This window comes from Sphaerodactylus townsendi, linkage group LG01 (assembly GCF_021028975.2).
Source record: "Sphaerodactylus townsendi isolate TG3544 linkage group LG01, MPM_Stown_v2.3, whole genome shotgun sequence".
Classification (NCBI taxonomy): domain Eukaryota; kingdom Metazoa; phylum Chordata; class Lepidosauria; order Squamata; family Sphaerodactylidae; genus Sphaerodactylus; species Sphaerodactylus townsendi.
The window spans coordinates 25,455,035-25,475,579 of record NC_059425.1 but is presented as its reverse complement, the minus strand read 5'-3'; the positions used below and the strand labels follow the sequence as shown (position 1 = coordinate 25,475,579).

General features: G+C 48.2%; 1 protein-coding gene across 2 annotated transcripts in view; it reads left to right on the top strand.

Moving 5' to 3' along the window:
• RASGRP2 (RAS guanyl releasing protein 2) overlaps positions 1-20,545 on the top strand; it is a 47,999-nt gene continuing 27,454 nt past the window's right edge. The window contains exons 1-7 of one of the 2 annotated variants that reach the window (XM_048514370.1): positions 1-249; positions 9,512-9,665; positions 10,434-10,536; positions 13,031-13,093; positions 13,529-13,660; positions 14,969-15,119; positions 16,839-17,012. In XM_048514370.1, the coding sequence (XP_048370327.1) occupies positions 9,593-9,665; positions 10,434-10,536; positions 13,031-13,093; positions 13,529-13,660; positions 14,969-15,119; positions 16,839-17,012 (696 nt within the window). In that variant the 5' untranslated portion in view covers positions 1-249; positions 9,512-9,592. Of the gene's footprint in view, positions 250-7,096; positions 7,192-9,511; positions 9,666-10,433; positions 10,537-13,030; positions 13,094-13,528; positions 13,661-14,968; positions 15,120-16,838; positions 17,013-20,545 lie in introns of those variants that run through there. The other variant, XM_048514380.1, reaches the window with a different exon arrangement.

The window sequence follows — 20,545 nt, the reverse complement described above, 5'->3', positions numbered from 1 at the left end:
AGTGCGCTCGCTCGCTCGCCCGGAGTGCGGCTGGGTCCGGGCAGGCGACGGGTTGGAGAGCAGGGCGGCGAGGGGCGTCCGAGGAGCGCGGAGGGCGGCTGCTGCTGCTGCTGCTGCTGCCTCTCCACCCCGCCCGCTCCTTCCCTCCTTCCCTCCCTCCGGTGGGGCGCCGAGGCTGCGTTGCGCACAGCCAAAGCCGGGCGGAGCGGCCGTCGGAGCGCGCAGAGGGCTCGAGGTGCAGCGGCCACGGTGAGCGGGCGACGCGGGGAGGGCGGGGGGGGGGTGGGATCTGGACCCCCTGAATGTGCACGCGTCGGGCACAGGGAGGGCTGTATCCAGGTAGAACCCATCTCCAGGACCTGTTTTCCACGCCACATCTTGCGAAAGGGCGGGAGCCCTCTGGGCATGTGCAGAGCGCGCGGCGATCCCTGCCGCTGCTTGGGTTCCGGGCGGAATTTCCCGGCGTGCTGGAAGCCCGCGACTCGTTTTTGAACGGGTTGTCCAGTGTTTCTCCACCCCCCACCCTCCCGAATGGAGGCATCGCCCATTCCCTGCTGCTTTGTTTAGCAGACCCTTAAAACAGCCCCTCTAAGATGCCGGGGAGGGGGGCGGGGTGGTTTGGCAGTATTGCATACAAAGCCGTGAGGCTGCCCCTCCGAGCCCCTCTGCACACATTTGGGGTGGGGCAAAAAAGGTTTCCCGGGCACAGAAGGTGCGACTCTGAATGCCAGGTTTAAACAGGTATTTCTGACACCTCACGGCTCCTGGTGGCGGTGGGGGACAGCGTGCCCAGGTACCTTGAAGTGGGCGGGTAACCTGGGGAGGGATCAGGTAGCCCTGTTCAAGCCAGCCCTCCTCCTGCCACGCTCAATCACTGTTTGTCTTGGGGATTCAGTCTGCGCTGGCGAAGTGTAGCTTTGTGCTCGCCCCGTGTCATGTGGCTTGGGTCTGTTTTGTGGCCGCTGCAGGGAGGACAGAATAAACATCTGGGTAAACAGGTGTGCCTCCTTTGACACACACAACTGTGAATGTGTGTGGGTCGGTGGGTGGGTGGGTGTGGATGAATCGGTGGGTGGGTGGGGGGGAGGGTCAAATCGGAGGGGATCCTTGTTCCAGTTTTCCGTTTGTGCTGAGAAAGACGATGTGAATCCTTGGTAAGGATTCTCTGGTGCACAAAGAGAGGGATGCACATGGTTGGCGCAATTGTCTGGGGCCAGCTTTCACTGTGCGCTGGTGTGCCATCTCCCTAGGGGAGCTGCTGTGGAGGGTGTCCAGCGTGTGTAAAAGGGGCTGAGCATTGCAGCGTGGAGCACCACATGTGAAACAGCCGCATCTTGTATGTGCATGAAGGGATGGAGTGTGTGGTTTTGTGCACCTGTGTCTCTCGTGGGAGGTCAGGCACAGGTTGGATGGGCACCCAGAAGGAAGAGGGCTTGCATTACTTGATGTGTGAGGGCTGAATGTGTGGGCTTGCCTTTTGAGACAGTTTGCATATGCGTGTGTGCTTTCCTGCAGCAGATCCCTAAAATGCTTAGTCCTTTGCCTTTTTGTATGTGCAGCAGCTGCGTGTGTTGATAAATGTTTGTGCCACAGACAATCTGTTGTCAATATATTTATTCTGCTGAAGCGAAAGGGGAGGGTAGATGTTGGGAAATTACATTTTGCAACTGGTAGTTTGACTGATATTTTGCAACAAGGCCTCGGGTGTGCAGAAACTGAAAGGGGGGGGGCACCCAGTCTGCAGACAGGCTGAATGTAAACCAAGAAGTGGCACGGGGATGGGGGGGGGGGAGGTCTCCATGCCCTCTCCTGCTGAACTGCCCGTCTCTGAATGCTGTCTCCTTTCATGCTGCTACTGAGGTTTTGATTCCAAACAGCGAGGAACAAAAAAACTTGCCTAAAAATAACTCCACCAGAAAACGCCAACCCACCATTTCCGAACACAAAAGGCTGTCTGAAAAGATTAATAATAATTGCGCTCTACGACACAAAAGACATTCCTCACTACATACAGGGATTCCATGTGCTGAGAACGAAAGAAATGCTGGGATGGGAATGGCAGCCACTTCAGTAATTTGGAGTAGGATATTACCTGTCGTGGGAGCTCATGGTGGTACGCATGGCTCCCCCCCTCCCATCCTGTTTTACCGTTATGGCCACCCTGTGAATCTTTAATGGCTGAGGTGGGATTTGAATATGGGTCATCACAATCTAAGGCTGAAACTCTAGCCACTTACACTACACTTGGTTCTCCACAAGCCAGATAGGTGGGCACAGGATCATCCTTGTTTTATTTCTTCTTCAGATGGCCAGTATGGTGTAGTGGTTAGAGTATGGGACTAGGACCAACAGACTCGGGTTCAAATCCCTACTCTGTCTTGGAAGTTCACTGAATGACTTTGGGTCAGTCTCTCCCAGCTTAAGCTTAACCTACCTTACAGTGTTGTTGTTCTGAGGAGAATATTGGAGGAGGGGAGAGTGATGCAGTAAGCTACTTGGGTTTCTGTTGGCAAGAAAAGTTGGGAATAAATAAAACTACATAAAATGTTTCATGGTCTTTAACTGTATTTTTTGCATTGTGTTGCCCATGTGAAGCACATCACGGTTCCTATGTTGCAGTGAGCGGGGGCACTTGGGAACAGTGATTTCCCCAATGGTACTAGAGGACTCCATAGCACACATGGAAAATGGGGGCACAGTATGGATTTTGGTGGTCCCTAATTATTATGAGGTCCACAGGTTGCATCTAGAGTCACCATCTTGTGTCCTGTGTTCTAGTAAGACATGAGTTGTCAGTTCTCAACTTTCACATATATAGTGGCCTTCAAACTGCCACTGTGAGAAGCAGCTTCAGACTTACCTGCTGCATCATTTACCTTACCTGAACTATTTCAGCCATTGAAAAACCCACAAGTATATCGTTTCAGATCAGGAAAATGGTATAGAGTGTGGGAAGACTGAAGCCATGGCCCCCACAGTTGTGATCTGAATTGCCCACCATCTGACGGGAATTGATGGGGACCTGCAACTCTGAGAGTTTCAGAGGTGGAACCCCACCTGTGTACATTGTCTGAAGTTACCACTGGCTCTCGCTGTTGCTGAGTTGTTGGCCCTCATTTATGTTCACAGGTATTGTGCCAGGACTTTGGAGTTCAATAACTGATAAAAACCCCAGATACATCAGTATGTGTGCATATGTTACCACAAGCCTCACTCACAGGATGAGGTGAACAGTAGCTAACCAATTATTTTATAACCACATTTGAAGAAACTGTGGTGTGGGCAATTTGTCCAACTATATAAACTGGAATGGTTGCAGTGGAACACCATGTGAGGTGTGGCAGAAGCAGTGAACAGCTAAATGTCCTCAGCTGCCTCTGAGAAAGATACTTCTATAAGCTCTGTTGAACCGCAGTAGAACAGCTGAATTTGAGTTCAGTAGCACTTCAGTAGCACTTTGAGTTCAGTAGCACTTGAGTTCAGAGACCAAAAGGATTTTCGGAGTATAAGCTTTTAAGAATCAAAGTATCTGATGAAGGGAGCTGTTACTGTTGAAAGCTTATACCCTGAAAACCTTGTTTCTTTATAAAGCGCTATTGGATCCTGAGAAAGAGTATGTGCATGGGTGTACGGGGTGGGGAGTTTCACCATAGATTAACTGACTTCACCCCAAACTATTCCCCCCCCCCATTTTTAAAGCTTATTTTTACATAGAACTTTCTCATTCATGCTTGTTTGAGGATATGGTGCTGTGAGAGAGCATATAGAGCTCTCAGATACAAAGTTCTGAAGGCTGTCTTCATTGGTAAAAGATATATACTTTTAATTTTTTTTAAAAAAAATCATATACCGAACTTGGAAACTGTTCTGAATGTGTGCTTGGGTTTAAAAGGCCCTCTCTTTGTGTCTTCTATGCCACACGAACAGCACTTGGAAGTAAGAATATAAGAACATAAGAACTAGCCTGCTGGATCAGACCAGAGTCCATCTAGTCCAGCATTCTGCTACTCGCAATGGCCCACCAGGTGCCTTTGGGAGCCCACATGCAGGACGTGAAAGCAACGGCCTGCTGCTGCTGCTGCTCCTGAGCACTTGGTCTGGGTTAAGTAATAAGTTTTAGTGTCCCCTGAAACTAGTGCCCTGTTATGGCAGAAGGAGCTACTGCCAATAGGCTTCAGGGCCTACCACTGAAACCCATTCTTCTCTCAGCATCGGTGGACTGCAGACTTTCATCAAGGAGGCCCCAGTTTGGCCCTGGAGATCCTGCAAGTCTCTCTGTTTCTGTCTTCAGCCCAGCAGCAAGAGGCCGGTTGGAGTTCTCAGGCTGAGGAACTTGTCTAAAATCAGCTGCAAGGCCTGAGTCATCCCCTGGCAACAGCCCCAGGTCCTGGCCTGCCTTCCAAACATTCCATGGCTCTTTCCCTCGCTTGGGACAATGAGAGTGGATGGCTTTGCTAAAAACTCCGATGCATGTAACAGGGTGGGGTGAGGTCTGCGACTTTGCACCATCTTTCCCCAAGGGCAAGAACAGGTTATTTTGCCTCCCTATTTGCAGAAAAAGGCTTTTAAGTTCCTTGCAGGAAAGGGAGACAGGCTGCAAATGAGCCTCTCCCCCTCCAACTCTGCCTCAATGTCCCCTCCCCCTCTTATTCCTACTGAACAGTCGAGAAGGAATCCTGGCCCAGCATCCTCAAGGGGACAGAAATGGCTTGGCTTGAATTCCCATGTCCAAAAAGAGCCTGTGCCTGCTCAGAGCCAAGATTGCTGGGCCCCTTTCTTTGCTCAGAGTTGGAGATTTGTATCTAGGGGTAAAGTTCTTGGACAAAGTTGGCATTCCACTGACTAAAGCAAGGTTTTATACCCCATCTTTTCATTTTCAGTCTAAAATGAGAATGCCTGGGGCTTCAAGCCCTGTTCACGTGTTATAGCTCACTGCATTCGGAATATACGTGTTTGGAAGAAAGAGCCAACATGTATTCACGTTGCAACTGAAAGCAGGGACTAGTACTTGGGTCCATGTGGGGTTTACGTCAGATGTTCAGCTATAAGGTGTTCACTGCATCATGAGAATTGCTATTCCCTTTTCCACCGGAAGAACTAAGTGCAGTTGGTCGTGGTTCAGCGGAAGTGACATTAGCAAAACAGAAAATAGTCCCGGTCGTTTATGAGCATTAAAAATAGTTTTCAAGTGCAGCCTTCTTCAAAACCATCGTTCTGTGCACTGCTAAACATGGTAGTTTGATAAAAGAGCATTGAATGACTATCGGCCAAACTTGCCTCCCTTCCACTTTAGAGCTCTTACTTTCCTTCTTCTAGCGGCCACCATTTTGTGTCTGCTTCAGGAGTTTCCATGCAACCACCACCATTTTAAGAATGTTCCTAGAAGTTTCCTCTGCTTGCAGCTCACCCAGTGGACATTTCACTATACAGAGTTGCTGAATAAATTTTGTTTTTTCCTGGTGACCCCACGCACGTGTCTTTTTTCCTCTTTTTTTTAAAATGGAGAAATCTTCAGAACTATGAAGTCACCATCAAATAATTGCAGCTGCTCAGAGGGCTACTCTACCTCCCATTGAAAAGCAACGGTAGACCTGTCCTACCCATTGCTTCTTAATAGAAGGTAGACCAGCCTTTTAAGTGGCTGCAATTCTTAGATTGTGTCTTCAGAGCTACGAAGATTTCTCAGTTAAAACAAAAAAAACCAAAAAAAAATGATGCGTGCACAAGATCGCCAGGAAAACAAACTTTGCACATGGATTGTACATGTGTTCTTGCGAACAGGCATCAAGTCTGCTTGGAAACCCTTTTTTGACCTGGAAGCTCCTGCCCCTGAATCCTGAATTGAGTGAAATGTTTGGTAAGAGAAAGAACACTACGCATGCATATTAGTTGTCAGGTTTCCGATCCGAGTGGGGAAAGTGCTTCCAGGGCTGAGCTCTGACCTAAGAGAAGAATGAATTCTTCTCTGGTGAGACCAGCGGTCCATCTAGTCAAAAGTTTAGCAACATTTGCTCTTCTGGAACTTTATAAGAAAAATGCCGACACCATTTTTATCCATTTGTCTGCACCAGGATGGTGTAGTGCACAGGTGTCAAACTTGCGGCCCTCCAGATGTTCATGAACTACAATTCCCATCAGCCCTTGCCAGTATAGCCAATGCTCATGTTGGAAGGGACTGATGGGAACTGCAGTTCATGAACATCTGGAGGGCCGCGAATTTGACACCCCTGGTGTAGTGGTTAAGAGTGGCAGAACTCTAACCTGGTGAACCGGGTTCAATTCTACACTCCTCCACATGAATCCTGCTGGGTGACCTTGGGCCATTCACGGTTCTCTCGAAACTCACTCAGCGCATACAGAGGCCAGCAATGGCATACCACCACCTCTGAATGTCTCTTGCCTTGAAAACCCTACACTAGGGTCGCCATAAGTCAGTTGTGACTTGACAAGTTGACGGCACACACATGCCCAACATCTGTGAATTGGGCCTCAGATTTCTCAAACACCCCACCCCCAGAAAGTAGCCTGTGTCCTGCTAACCTCAGCAGCCGAGTCCTGTTCTTCTGGATCCTGTACATTGCCATTTCAGCAAGGATTGCCCCCAGGGCTGAGATGAAAAGAATCTCCTTTGTAAGGGCAATCTATCCAGCTATCTCTTTCCCCGGAGGACTGAAGCAGTGACTGTACTTCAGAACCATCCACGCTATTTCTTTCAGAATGTTTGACACACTTCTGAATTGTCCAGTGATAACTGAATCCCACGTTAGTGCTTAGTGTTGATGACATGGAGAACCACGGGCAAGAGGGCCACAGCCAGGAAATCCTTGCGACATGTGTGCAATATAGTTTTGACGAATTCTTAGGGGTGAGGCCAGAGGAAACACTGTGCAACTCCCTCCTGACGTCTTCATGTCCTGCCTCAATTGATGCAGCTCTTTCCTAAAAGAGAGACTTTTGGTACTGTGGTGGATGGAAGACTTCTCTCCATACAGCAGTTCTTCAGAATTCCTTTCTGCAATTTCAGTTTCCACTCCCAAATGCTGTTTCTTTCCAGGATGTTCCTTTTCGGAAGTGATGCTGACCTCAAGAGCAGCTAGTCCTTATGTTGTTTTGGATGCAAGAGGCACGGCAGAGTGGTTGTTTGTTGTGAGCATCTGGATGGTGGCTTGAGGAAACAGGATGCTGGATTAGGTAGCCCTTTGATGTGATCTTGCAAGGTTGTGTGGCCTGTGCTTGTTAGATTGAGAGGCGGTCTCTCAATAATATGCTGAGCAAAAAGGGGCTGGGAACCAAGGCTCCTTCCGCACATGCAGAATAATGCACTTTCAAACTGCTTTCAATGCTCTTTGAAGCTGTGCGGAATAGCAAAATCCACTTGCAAACAGTTGTGAAAGTGTTTTGAAAACGCATTATTCTGCGTGTGTGGAAAGGGGCCAAGCTGAGGTTAAAATAATCTTGCAACTGTTATGATTTTGCAATTGCGAAGCAAACCCAGTGTAGTCTTCTCCCCTCCCATGACTGTGACACCATCATGATGACCAACTATGGCATACGGCGTAGTTACTACAGGCAGCAAGGTGGAGCTCTCCTTTGATCTCACTTACATAAGAATTGGGCTGGGGTCAAAACGCCACCCGATCTAATTTGCACCCCACTGACTTCACCGCCACCTCTTCATTGTCACACCATGATGTGGACAAGATAAGGTCCATCTCATAGGACTGTCACGAGACTGAACTTCAGAATGCTCACTTTGCAAATGAAAAGAGGCATAGAGATGAATTCTGGACAGGGGGATAGATGCTCGCGCAAGAAGGGAGGGGGGTCCTCTGTTGGAAGGGACAGAAATGAACTGTGGTGGTGATGGCCACTAACCTGGATAGCTTTAAAAGGGGTTTGGACAGATTTATGGAGGAGAAGTCGATGTATGGCTACCAATCTTGATCCTCCTTGATTTGAGGTTGCAAATGCCTTAGCAGACCAGGTGCTCAGGAGCAGCAGCAGCAGCAGAAGGCCATTGCTTTCACATCCTGCATGTGAGCTCCCAAAGGCACCTGGTGGGCCACTGCGAATAGCAAAGTGCTGGACTAGATGGACTCTGGTCTGATCCAGCAGGCTCTTCCTTATGTTCTTATGTTCTTAACTGAGGTTAATCAAACCTTAAATTGGGGAACCTGTAGAAACTAGAAGGGGAGTGTTTCAGTCCCCTGGGACCCTCTGACCTTGGGATTGATGCTCATGCTGCAAGATTATAATTAGTGTATAAACCAATGATATGCTAAGCAGAGGACATGTGCAAAGCGGAAAGTGGCTTTCCAGTGACCTCCTAAGAATACTTTCCTGAGAGTAAACCCTACTGAACAGAATTGAGAAGAATTCTGAGTAAACCTGCTTAGCACAGGTCTGTAAATTTCTTACTTGGACTGCCTCAATAAGAAACTTACAGTAATTAAAAAGCAATACAAATTTCAATGAAAATTAAAAAGATCTCAAGAAGGGTGTTTTTTTTAAGAAGGCGTATGGGGGAGATGGTTGGTTGCTGCTTCTTCACCCGCCATCTTTGTTGATGGCAGCTGAGTGGGGCAGGGGGAGACGCTGTCAGTAGAGCAGGACTCTTTCAGGATGAAGCCAACTGCTGTAATGGGACAAGATCGAGAATATTCACAGAGATCATTTCCTTTGGCAATGGTGTCAGCTTTTTAAAATTCGCTTGATGATGGCTTCCCATTGTGAGTGATGGGAAGAGTGACTTTGCGGCCACATCATGTATGAAGTAGCTGCCTTTCTTCTGAACCCACTTTCATGCCAGGGTAGAAGATGGGAAGGTCATAACATTGAATGCTGATTTCTCCCTTGGTCCCTTACTGAAGTTGGACAGACATCAGCAACGCCTACCAAAGAATTCACACCCTGCACATATGGCCCTTTAGTTTGTTTACTTGGACATTTATACCCCACTTTCCTCCCCACTGGGGACACAAGTGGGTTACAATATTGTTCACCTCTTCTCCATTTTATCGTCCCTGTGGGGAGGTTGGACTGAGAGTGCGTGACTACCAAGCTAAAGTCACCCAGTGCACTTTCATGGCATAGTGGGGATTCAAACCTGGGTGTCTCCGATCCTAGTCTGAAAATATAACTACTGCACCCTGCCGACTCTCCCCGCTGTTTCCCAATGGGGAGAATTAAGAACCACCATTCCACTGTTCCTCACGCAGATGCTTATGATGCCACTCCAGCCAGGGTGAAATGTCTGGGGCAATTTCTGCATTGCGTGTGAGCAGTCTCTGCTTTGGTTGTGGGCTGTGTTCATTGTTCCTGCCATGCTTCATTAAGGTGCTTTGTTCTGTGTTGTGAATACTGTTCGGTTCTCTGCTTGCTAATGTGGGATTTATCCCCCCAATCGGGACATGTCCACCACTACATGAAGCCTCCCCTCCCCTCCCACCCTCTTTTCCCAATCCCAGACCCAGTTGCATTGCTGGTCATTTTGTTCTCCTGTTTTTTCTAGGGTGCACCCGCAGTGATACCTACCTACCAAGACTGGTGACAGCGCTCCACCCGGCTTGGGTGGCAGGGCTGGGGAGCTGAAATGTCTGGGACTCTGGACCTGGAAAAGGGGTGCACAGTGGATGAACTTCTACATGGCTGCATTGAGGCTTTTGGTGAGTAGGAGGGTGAGAATTGTTTCTTGGAGTAAAATATTGGGAGAGGGTCAGTTTGTAATAGATATCCCAAACTTCATAAGTTTTGGGAGCAGTGGTATTCCTAGATGGGAGTCAAAAAGGGCTACCCCTTGGGCCTAGCTCTGGCATGGATGCCTGCTTGCTTGTCTATCCCACGTTGTATCAAACAGCCTCATCCGCCCAGTTTGGTAGACTAAAGGCAAGGCCATGCAGAGGGATCGGGCTGCCTTTGGGCTGTTGGGTGCATGAGATCAGGAGACTGATGAGCCAGTGTGGTATGGTGGTTAATAGTAGTGGAGAACTGGGTTTAATTCCTCTTCCTGCACGGCAGACTCTAATCTGGTGAACCGGGTTTGATTCCCTCTCCTCCACATGAGCAGGGGACTCTAATCTGGTGAACTGGATTTGCTTCTCCCCTCCTCCACGTGAGTGGCAGACACTAATCTGATGAACCCAATTTTATTCCCCTCTCCTCCACGTGTACAGTGGATTCTAATCTGGTGAACCAGATTTCTTTTGCCGCTCCTTCACAGGAAGCCTGTTGGGTGATCTTGGGCTAGTCACAATTCTCTCAGAGCTCTTGCAGCCCAACTACCTCACAAGGTGTCTGTTTTGGAGAGAGGAAGGGAAAGAGTTTGTAAGCTGCTTTAAGACTCCTTATGGGTATAAATCCAAACTCCTCTTCTTGGCAGAGAGGCAGGAGATCCATAAGGGGTTTGTTCTGACCTGTTCTATGTTCTCTTGCAGATGATGAGGGCAAAGTTCGAGACCCACAGCTGGTCCGCATGTTTCTCATGATGCACCCGTGGTACATCCCTTCCTCAGAACTGGCTGCCAAGTTGCTGCAGATATATCCTTCCTTTCGTCTCTCCCCATCGCCTGGCCCCGCACCATTCTCTGGCTTTATGATTGCCCACTTTTCCTTGTCCAGTCTATATATCTCCGTTTCCTCTTGCAAATTTCTCACACGCCATCTGCTTCGTTTCCTTTGATGGTGTCCCCTTTTTTAACAGGAAACAGCCCCCCACCGCCAACACCAAAATGTTTGCTAGCCAAAGTCATGTTACTCCTTGGAGGTCTGTGTCTCCAGAGGATGGTGTGTGGGGGGCAGCTTCCTGTCTGTCACGGCAGTCCTGGGGAAAGGAGCACTTGTGCACTAGCCAGGCAACAGAGTAGTGGATTATTCTCTGGCATTTTCCCAGAATTGCCCTGGCCCATTCCATCCCTTGCAAAGCAAACAAGGGTGACTGCCGCTCCATACCTGACCCTTCTTGGGTCCTTCAACGGCATCTGAAAGTTCCCGTATTAATTTGCATGCTTTCTTTGCTTTTATAAAAAGAATTGGCCGGCTGTTCTTGGGAACAAATGGGAGCTGGTTGCTGACAGAATATATATATTTTTAAATCCGTGCGCTCAATGGAAACTTAAGCTTTATTTTGGCATAGTGGTGTCTGAGATGAAAGGACTAATCTGTGTGGGACTTTGTGGCCCATTTTTTTCTTTAAGCTGGACTTTGCACAGGTAGCGGCACAGGTTCAGTGAGATGCCATACAAGTGCCAAAGGCTCGTGGATGAGTTACTGTCAGCCGGCATGACATTTAAATCAAGTTTTAGAGACTGCTGGCAGATAGCTGGTGTGGCGGAATGATTAGTGTGGCAGACCAGGGCCATTTATGCTTGTACTACTTACCCCGTGGCTGTTTGCTTTGCAGTGGGGTTTTCCTGTGGTTTTTTTGTTTGCCAGGATTCTTCCCCTGCAAAGCATCGTTTGCCCGCCTGCTGCTTCCTTGTTGTTTCCATGCAACCTCCATTTGGGGAGGTTACCTTCTGCCTTTCCCCCCGCTATCTTTGGTCTAGTGCAGGGGTCTGCAACCTGCAACTCTCCAGATGTTCATGGACTACAATTCCCATGAGCCCCTGCCAGCATGTCCAGCTGGCCATGCTGGCAGGGGCTGATGGGAACTGTAGTCCATGAACATCTAGAGAGCCGCAGGTTGCAGACCCCTGGTCTAGTGTTAGTTTGCTAGACCGTGTCAGTTTCTTGTCAATTTGACTGGATCTATTTCTCCACCAATAGACGTTCAGTGTGAATAAAGCCCTCCTGATTGTTCTAAAATTATTCCCCAAAGTGTGGGAGGAACTGCTGTGATGAGAGTGAGGAAAGACTAGGAGAAGCACAAAAACCTGAAAAAGCTAAACCCATGCTGATCTCCTTCGCTTTCCCTGTGAAGGGAGAAGAAAAGTTGCATTTTCAGAGCTTTTGGAAACTGTGGGGTTTCTCTGATCTGACAGCGGAGCAAATGTCAAAGAGGGGGAAATGTGTGTGTAACCGAGAATCAAACCCAAAGGGAATGTACACTCAATGAAAAGGAGCTCACAAGTGTGTAAACTGGGAGACCCAAGTTGGAATTTCCACTCTGCTATGAAAGCTCATAAAGTGACTTCGGGTGTGTCATACCCTCTCACTCAGCCTAGCAGGCTTGTTGTTGTGAGGATACAATCAATGAGCGGGCAGTGATGTACAGGGGCGTAATGTGGGTGTGGCAAGCCAGGGCTCCTGCCCCGGGCATCCTTTGTCTGGGGGTGCACTGGCCACTGTCTGCCTCCTGCCGCCACCAAAGACTGCTATGATTGTCTTTAACTTAGTTCAGGCAAGCTATTGGGAAGAGACTGAGGGTGGGGAAAAGACCAGAGAAAATGTGCCTTCCCTAGTTTTGTCCCCACCCCTACTCTCATTCCAGGCTGGCCACTTGGATGGTGGCGTGGGGAGAAACAAACATAGGCCAGTTCCTCCCCTTCCTGCTGCTACTGCAGAATAGGAAACCTAAGAGTCTGTTTTAACTTTAATTATGTTTAACTTAGTTCCAGGCGAGTGGCTGGGAGGAGACTGGGGGCAGGGACAAGGCCAGGGAAGGGGTGTCCCCCAGCCCTGTCCCCACCCCCAGTCTCCTCCCGGGCTTCTCCCCTTTGCAAAGCCGGGATCCAGCTTTGCAAATGGGGGGGTGCCTATGGAGATTGGGAGAACTCTCCGCATCTTCACAAGCACCCTGCTGCCTGCCTGCGTGTGTGTGAGAACAGACAATTTCAGTGTTTTCCCAGTGCTCCATTTCTTGTCGATATGCCCTGATGTGATAAGGCGTTTGGGGTCCTCATTGGAAAGGAAAGTGGGGTGCGAGAGAGAACATTTTTGTTTTATATAATATAACATAATCTCATGCATGATATAGTGTAGCTTGGGATGCAACTGTACCATAAACATCCACAACTTCACCTGTTCCCTGATATTCTCCAGTCTGACATTCTTTCAAAGACTGACAGACTATCTCCTTAACTCTGCCCTGAACTTACCAAGAATCGCGTGGGCCAGAAAACAGTTCCCTGCAAGTTAAAACTTGCCATCTGGTCAGGTAGGTCCTGGCGCAGCGGTGTAAGGTGGGAAGGGCTTACTTGAACTTTGGACCCCAATAGAACACCACGACCAGCTTCCAGTGCCAGAGTATTGCCTTGAAACGTGTGAATAACAAAGGAAGGCTCTGTGAGCCTGCAGTCATTTTGGCTCTCTCTCCAAAACTGATACCCAAAAATGCTTGGACTGAGGATTGGACTTTGTGCTACAGGCCTAAGGTCCAGCAACTATATTTTCATTTGGAAATTAATCCTGGGAGGGGAAGGAACTGGAAAGATCCAGTGCTTGGCAGGATGTCCCTGTCTTAGTTTCTCCCAAGCAACTTCAGGGTTCCTGAAGTCTTCAACTTGGAGAAGTCTTCCAGTTTAACAGTGCCAAATTCAGAGGAGACTTCCTCCACCCTTTGGTGCTGACTGCCTTCCTTCGTCCCTGGCAGATACTGGATCTCGGCATTTCCAGCAGAATTCGATCTGAATCCAGAATTGGCAGACCAGATCAAGGAGCTGAAGGAACTTCTGGGCCGGGAAGGGAATCAGTGCCACAGCAATCTCATTGACATCGAGAGCGTGTAGGTAAACCGGGGCGACACAACTGCCCTGCCATTGTTCCCGTTGTTGCGTATTTTGGGTTGTATAATTTGCAGCGGGTTAAAGTTGGGTGTGCTTCCACAGCAAAGTGTTAGCTGGTAATACAACATTCGTGCCAGGTTTTGCGAGAATCACTTGTATAACATTCTCCCTCGAAGCCTGTTTTTTTCCAGCGTATTCTGGGCATGAAAGTAGTAAAGAAGAGAGAGCTTTTCCCTAATCAGGGATTCCTCGCTGGTGACACTCTCTTTGTGAAATACGCTATTCAAGGAGGCTCACCAGATTTCAGGAAGCTGATCAAATGCCTTGTACAGTCAGAGATTGGTAGCCTTTTGCTGCACCTGGGATAGTGCCACATGATAATTTTAATAATTGTTATGTGCTTTTGTTCTCGTTTCTGACCTTATTGCAGGGGACATTGTTGTGGGGTCACATGTCCCCAGGTGCACGCCATTCTGTCCTGTGAGGGCGCAAAATCGTCCCCACACCCCTCCTCCCCTGCGCCGACTCGGCTGTCGAAACTGGGTTGGTGCAGGGGAGGAGTGGATGGCGCCCGTGGGGTGTGTGTGTGTGCAAAATCGCCCCCCCCACCTCCTCTCCCACACTGACTTGGCTGTCCAAACCGGGTTGGCATGGGGGAGGAGTAGATGGCGCCCGTGTGGTGTGTGTGTGCACAATCGCCTCCCACCCACCTCCTCTTCCACGCTGACTTGGCTGTCCAAACTGGGTTGGTGCGGGAGAGGAGTGGATGGCGCCTGTGGGGTATATGTGTGCAAAATTGCCCCCACATTCTTCCTCCCCTGCGGCAACTTGGCTCGTCCGAGTTGCGGTTGCGTCAGCACAGAGGAGGAGGGGTGTGCTGTGTGTGTGTGGATTTTGCGCCCCACCCACACCTCCTCTGCACCAACTCGGCTCATTTGAGCTGGGTTGGTGTGGGGGGGAGGGATGGCACCTGGGGGGGGGCGCAAAATCAGGCGCCATTGCCCCGGGCGTTATTTCCTTCTGCTACACCTCTGCCTTATTGAGAAATTAATTTTTTGTGTAGACCACTTTTGAAGGCCTGTTTGGGGGAAGGATCTAAGATCGGATATCCATTTTTTAAACAAATCAAAATTTAAAAATTGTCTAATTGCAACTCGTCCCCCCCTCCCCCCAAAGCTGAGAATAAGGAGCAGACAGACTTCCAGGCAGGCGGGAGCCCCAGTGTCTTCCTCTGATGAGCAATTAGCCAGTTTGCATGCCTCCACTTGCATCCCACTTCACGGCTGACCTCTCTTGTCCTTTGCCAGCCCTACTTACAAGTGGAAGAGGCAAGTCACGCAACGCCAGCCAGTGGCCCAGAAAAAGCGCAAGACATCTCTCCTTTTCGACCACTTGGAATCAGGGGAGCTGGCTGAGCATCTGACTCACCTGGAGTACCGCTCCTTCAGCAAGATCCTGGTGAGAAACAAGCTTTTCCTGAGCCCTCCTTCCTACTCCTTTCCTGGAAAATTGATCAGTTCTCTGAAATCCGGCTTGGCTTTCCCCAGAATGAGCAGGAGAAAAAAGGATTCCTCACTCACTTCCTCTCTCAGGCATTGCTGCACATTGTTCCAGCTGGTGCTGTCTGGCACTTGTGACACTCTCGGGCTACTGCCCCCAAGATATTTAAAGTGTCACTGTTATCTCGAGGCCCACAAAAACCGACCCTGATAGTTGGCCCCTCTACCAGTGCTGGGATCCAGGCCGAGGCACAGGGGTTAATTAATATATGGCACAGGTACACATGAAAATGGCTTCTACATTGGTCTGCAAGGTCAGTATCATCTATTCTGGCTGGCAGCGGCTCTTCAGTGTCTCAGGTAGAGATCTTTCCCTGTCATCTATTAATTTAATCCTGGAAACAAGTGCTCATACACTCCTGCATTGTTCTCGCCACACAGAACTCACGAGTCTCTACCTTGAACCTCCTATTAATTCGTGTCTTGCCACTCCTGACCAAAACAAGCTACGTTGGCTTTTGAATGATTGCTGTACTAAAAGAACTGCAGACGTGGCAAAGTTTTTGGCAACAGCTTTATAAACAACTGCGCACTCCTGTTGATCACCTAATAGCCTTTTTCTATTGTTGTTATTGTCAGTCTGATAGTTGTTTATCCTATCCCTAATAAAGGTCATGAAATGAAATGATTTAATCCTTTTGAACTTGAGATGTGGGGTTTTTGAACCTGGGACCCTTTGCATACAAAGCAAATGCTCTGCCACTGACACATGCTCCCCCTGCACTCAATACAAACTGGCTGTTTGAAACCAAGGGCTTGCATGGCTCTGTGGACAGAGTTCACAGCTCATGGATCTGGCTGTGCTTCCACATTGCTGGCAGAACCATCTTTGAAGCAGGATGCCGGGTGCTTAGAAAAAATTGGGAGAGTTTCTTTGGTGGGGGTGGTCTAATCCCAAAATGTCTCCAAACTCTTCTCTCCTGATAAGTTAAAAAGTTTATGTTTGTCCATAGAAAAAAATGATTTGCTAATTCTACATGCCCTGTCCTTTTGTGTGTGTGTTGTGTGCAGAGGTGGGATCCAGCAGGTTCTCACAGGTTCCCGAGAGTAGGTTACTAATTATTTGTGTGTGCCGAGAGGGGGTTACTAATTGGCGATTTTGCCACGTGATTTTTGCCTTAGTTACGCCCCTCCTCCACACGCGCAGAACTTAAAGCAGTCTAGCAGGAGGTGCACCGGTGTGCGTGGCAGCCTGCGCCTGCGTGCATTCGTTTCCCGCCCAAGGACCGGCACAGTGGCTGCGTCCTTGCCACAGCCCTGCCCAGCAATGCCCCGCCCCTGGAATGCCCAGCCACGCCCCCATCGTGCCCCGCCCAGCCCCATTGGTGCTATGCCACTGTTTGAATCCCACCACCATTGGAACCTGTTACTAAAAATTTTGGATCCCACCACTGGTTGTGTGTGCATGTGATGTATCACTCATTCTCTGTTTCAGTGATCTGAACCATCGATTGTACATTTTAATTAAAAAAGCAATAAATGCTGACGGGGAAAATGGAGTGAAGTGGGTGACAGGGGAAGTCTAATCCCCAAAACTCCATGATCTGCTGCTAGGGTGCCGGTCTGTATTGGGGAGCCCTCTCCCCCTTGAATTCACTGCTTTCCCCCCTTCCCCCAGTTCCAAGACTACCACAGTTTTGTCATGCATGGCTGCACAGTGGACAACCCAATCCTAGAGCGATTCATCACCCTCTTCAACAGTGTCTCCCAGTGGGTGCAGCTGATGGTTCTCAGCAAGCCCACGGCTCAGCAACGAGCTCAAGTCATCACGCGCTTTGTCATGGTGGCCCAGGTGAGAGAGTCCACAAACTTTTCCCCATTTTTTGAGCGGGTGAGGAGGGATGGTTTTTTTTAAAAGAAAAGAAAGGCTTTTTAAATAATATATATTTTATTTTTTTACACATAGAACAAATAACCAAAACATACAAACATAAAGAAAGCACATCCCCCATACACATCATATATTGACTTACAACTGTCTCATTTTTTATTAGAAGTTAACTCTAGCTTCATGCATATAATTAAAACATTAGTTCGACAGTTATTTCTTAAAAGTGTTCTAGGGTTTACAAGCTATTGTTTTATTTAAATTTCAAACCCTGCCGCTCTTTCTCTGTTTGAATAATTTTCAAAAGATATTATGTAAAAGGTCTCCAGTTTTCTAAAAAATTGTCCAAACTATTATCTCTTAGTAGTGTTATCAGCGTTGCCATTTCTGACTATTCTGTAATGTTTAGAATCCAGTCTTCTTTTGCTGATCTTTTTATCTCTCCATTTTTGTGCCTATAAAGGCCTTGCTGCAGTCTTCAAATACAGAAACAGAATTCTATATTGCCCAGGAAAATCTTGCCCCAGGATTCCCAACAAAAAAGGCCTCAGGTTTTTTCAGAACTGTTATCAGAATCTTTTATACTTCTTTAAGTATCATGTCCCAGAAAGAAAGTCTTAATCTTCAGTCTTCTTCACAACGAGGCAATGTTTAAGGCAATTCTATTAAGTCTGTCCAGACCCACTCTGATTCTCTTATGAAAATCCCTTAAAACCCAACAATGTACTTAACCTGGGAAGTACGCAAACTAATTAGGAGTGAAAGTAAACTGAAGTTTCTGAATGGCTCTGGTCTCTTGAGGGCAGCTCAAAGAAGAAATGGGAGGTGCAGCTTTGATCACTTTGTTAGGCTCTAGCCTGATCTTGTCAGAACTCCGGGAAGCTAAGCAGAGCCCTGGTTAGCATCTGGGTGGAAGACCACCTAGGAAGTCCTTGGTTGCCATGCAGAGTCAGGCAACGGCAAACTACCTCCGAACATCTTTTGCCTTGAAAATCCTTCAGGGTTGCCATAGGACCGTTTGACTTGGTCTGTTTGAATTTCTGCCGCCACTCCTGAAAATAATATATGGTTGACAAGCCAAATCAAGTCAGGAAATCTAAGATTTTCTCCCCTTCGTCCTGCTTTTTCAACTTCAATGGTGTGCTCTCTCAACCCCCAAAATGTCTCTTGATGGGCTCTGCATCTGGCCAGCACCCCCCTCCCGCCCGCTTCTGTGATCTCCCAAGATCTCCCAAAATCAGGCTAAACTCCAGGGCCAAGGGGTTTGTTGTTGCACTGTTTTCTCTGAGAGGGTCCTGAGCATCAATTAGCAGGGAAGCCAGCTATATAAATAAAACGTGTTTGGTTTGTCCCTCCCAGTTGGACAGCATGAAGTTCAGGGGGACCTTTTATTTTTCTCTTACCAGATTGTGTTCCTTTTGAAGGGGAGGGAGAAACACTTGCTGGCAACTATAAAAATCTATTTATACAATCTCAGACTGAGAAGGAATGAGAGGGATGCAACAGGGGGCAGAATCCAGCCAGCTCTCAGTGTATCTGACAGCTCCTTCTCTCACGGCCTTTTTTGTTTGTGTGACTCCCAACTCTGCAAAGGCCAGTGTGGCCTGTGTTGGCAGCGCGTGCACGTCTTTTAGTGTTGGCTGTGACCAAATGGCCAGGGCAGTTTGTTCTGTGAAGTGGAGTTACCGTGGCTTCTGGATTCCTGCAGAAGCCTCTTGATGGCTGTGCAGGTTAGACCTGATGGTCTTAACAGGCAATTGAAGGCTTCTGGGCAGTGTTTCCCCACACGAATTTAACCCTCCCTCCTCCTCCTCCTGATACATCCCTGCTCCGTTGGACATTAATGACAGACTGGAAATGCAGGAGTCTTCCCACCCTGTAAACCAAACGGTGACTCATCTGAAACAGTCTGAAGGGTTACATGACATATCTATCAGCAGAGTTTAAAGCGGAGCTACTCTGGTAAGATGAGAAGATCTAGTAGTCTTCTTGCACTCTCTGCAGCTTCCTAGCACTTTGGAAAAGAATACTCTCCATACAAGATGTTCTTTCCATAGGAAGGTTTTACTTTAGCAGTTGCAAGGTTACACAAGTCTATGCTATACAGGACTATAAAGCTATACAGAACTCTTCAGCAAGAACAAAGTTGAACACACACTGAACTCAGACTCTACTCAGAATCTGAATTTAGCATATACAGTGCATTGCATCTTATACATTCAACAAGGCTACTTTTTCCCCCGCCCCGGCAACAGCCTCTCATTGGTCTAGAGCAGGGGTCCCCAAACTATGGCCCGGGGGCCAAATGTGGCCCCCTGAAGGCATTTATCCGGCCCGCCAGGCATGGCGGCCATGGCTCCATTCATGTGCAGTGGGGGCTCGAGGGAGAGGAGGAACCGGCCCCAACTGCTGTTGATTGCAATTACATGATGGCACCCCCAAATCTCCATGAATTTTCTGACCCAGAGTTGGAAACCTTACATGTGGCAACGCCTGCTCCGCCCTTCCCTCTCAGCTACTCCATGTGTTGCTCTCAGGCTTTCTGTTCCGCCTCACTCCCATTGGCATCAGCCAGGCTGGCGAATCGCTCGCTGGCTGCTAGGGAGGAAAGAACCCAGGAAGATACCTGATCCTGGGTTAGACGGAATGCTTCATTGGGAAAGGTCTGCTTTTTTTTTCAGGGGAAGGTATTCCACAGCCTCCCCAACAATATTTGGAGCCCACACTGTACTTGACATACTTTGGTTACTGTTCTAAAAATAGACCATGACAGAAAGGCTGAAAGGTGAAATCAAACATTTTACAATCATTTGTGCATAGGAATTTGTTCATAGTTTTTTTTAGTCCGGCCCTCCAACAGTCTGAGGGACAGTGAACTGGCCCCCTGTTTAAAAAGTTTGGGGACCCCTGGTCTAGAGTCACAGTTGAACTCACCAATCATATTGAAGGTCAACTATTGCTACTTCGCCCTAGACTTATTGTCTCCGGCCTTTTTGTTAGGCAAACTTCTGCTGATTAGAAGATGAACCTTTTGTGGACCTTTATTTCACGTATCATGACAATATCTCACCCGGGGACCCGGGAAATTGCAGGCCAGTCAGTTTGACATCTGTTCCTGGTAAATTAGTAGAATCTATCATTAAAGATAAAATTATTAAACATGTAGAAAAGCAAGACCTGCTGAGGAAGAGTCAACATGGCTTTTGTAGAGGCAAGTCCTGTCTTACAAACTTACTAGAGTTCTCTGAGGGTGTAAACAGGCATGTGGATAAGGGGGAACCAGTGGACATTGTCTACTTGGATTTCCAAAAGGCTTTTGACAAAGTTCCTCACCAGAGACTGTTGAGAAAACTCAGCAATGAAGGAATAAGAGGGGAAGTCCTCCTATGGATTAAAAACTGGTTGAGGAACAGGAAACAAAGGGTGGGTATAAATGGGAAGTTCTCACAATGGAGAGATGTAGGGAGTGGTGTCCCCAAGGATTCCACTTGGGACCA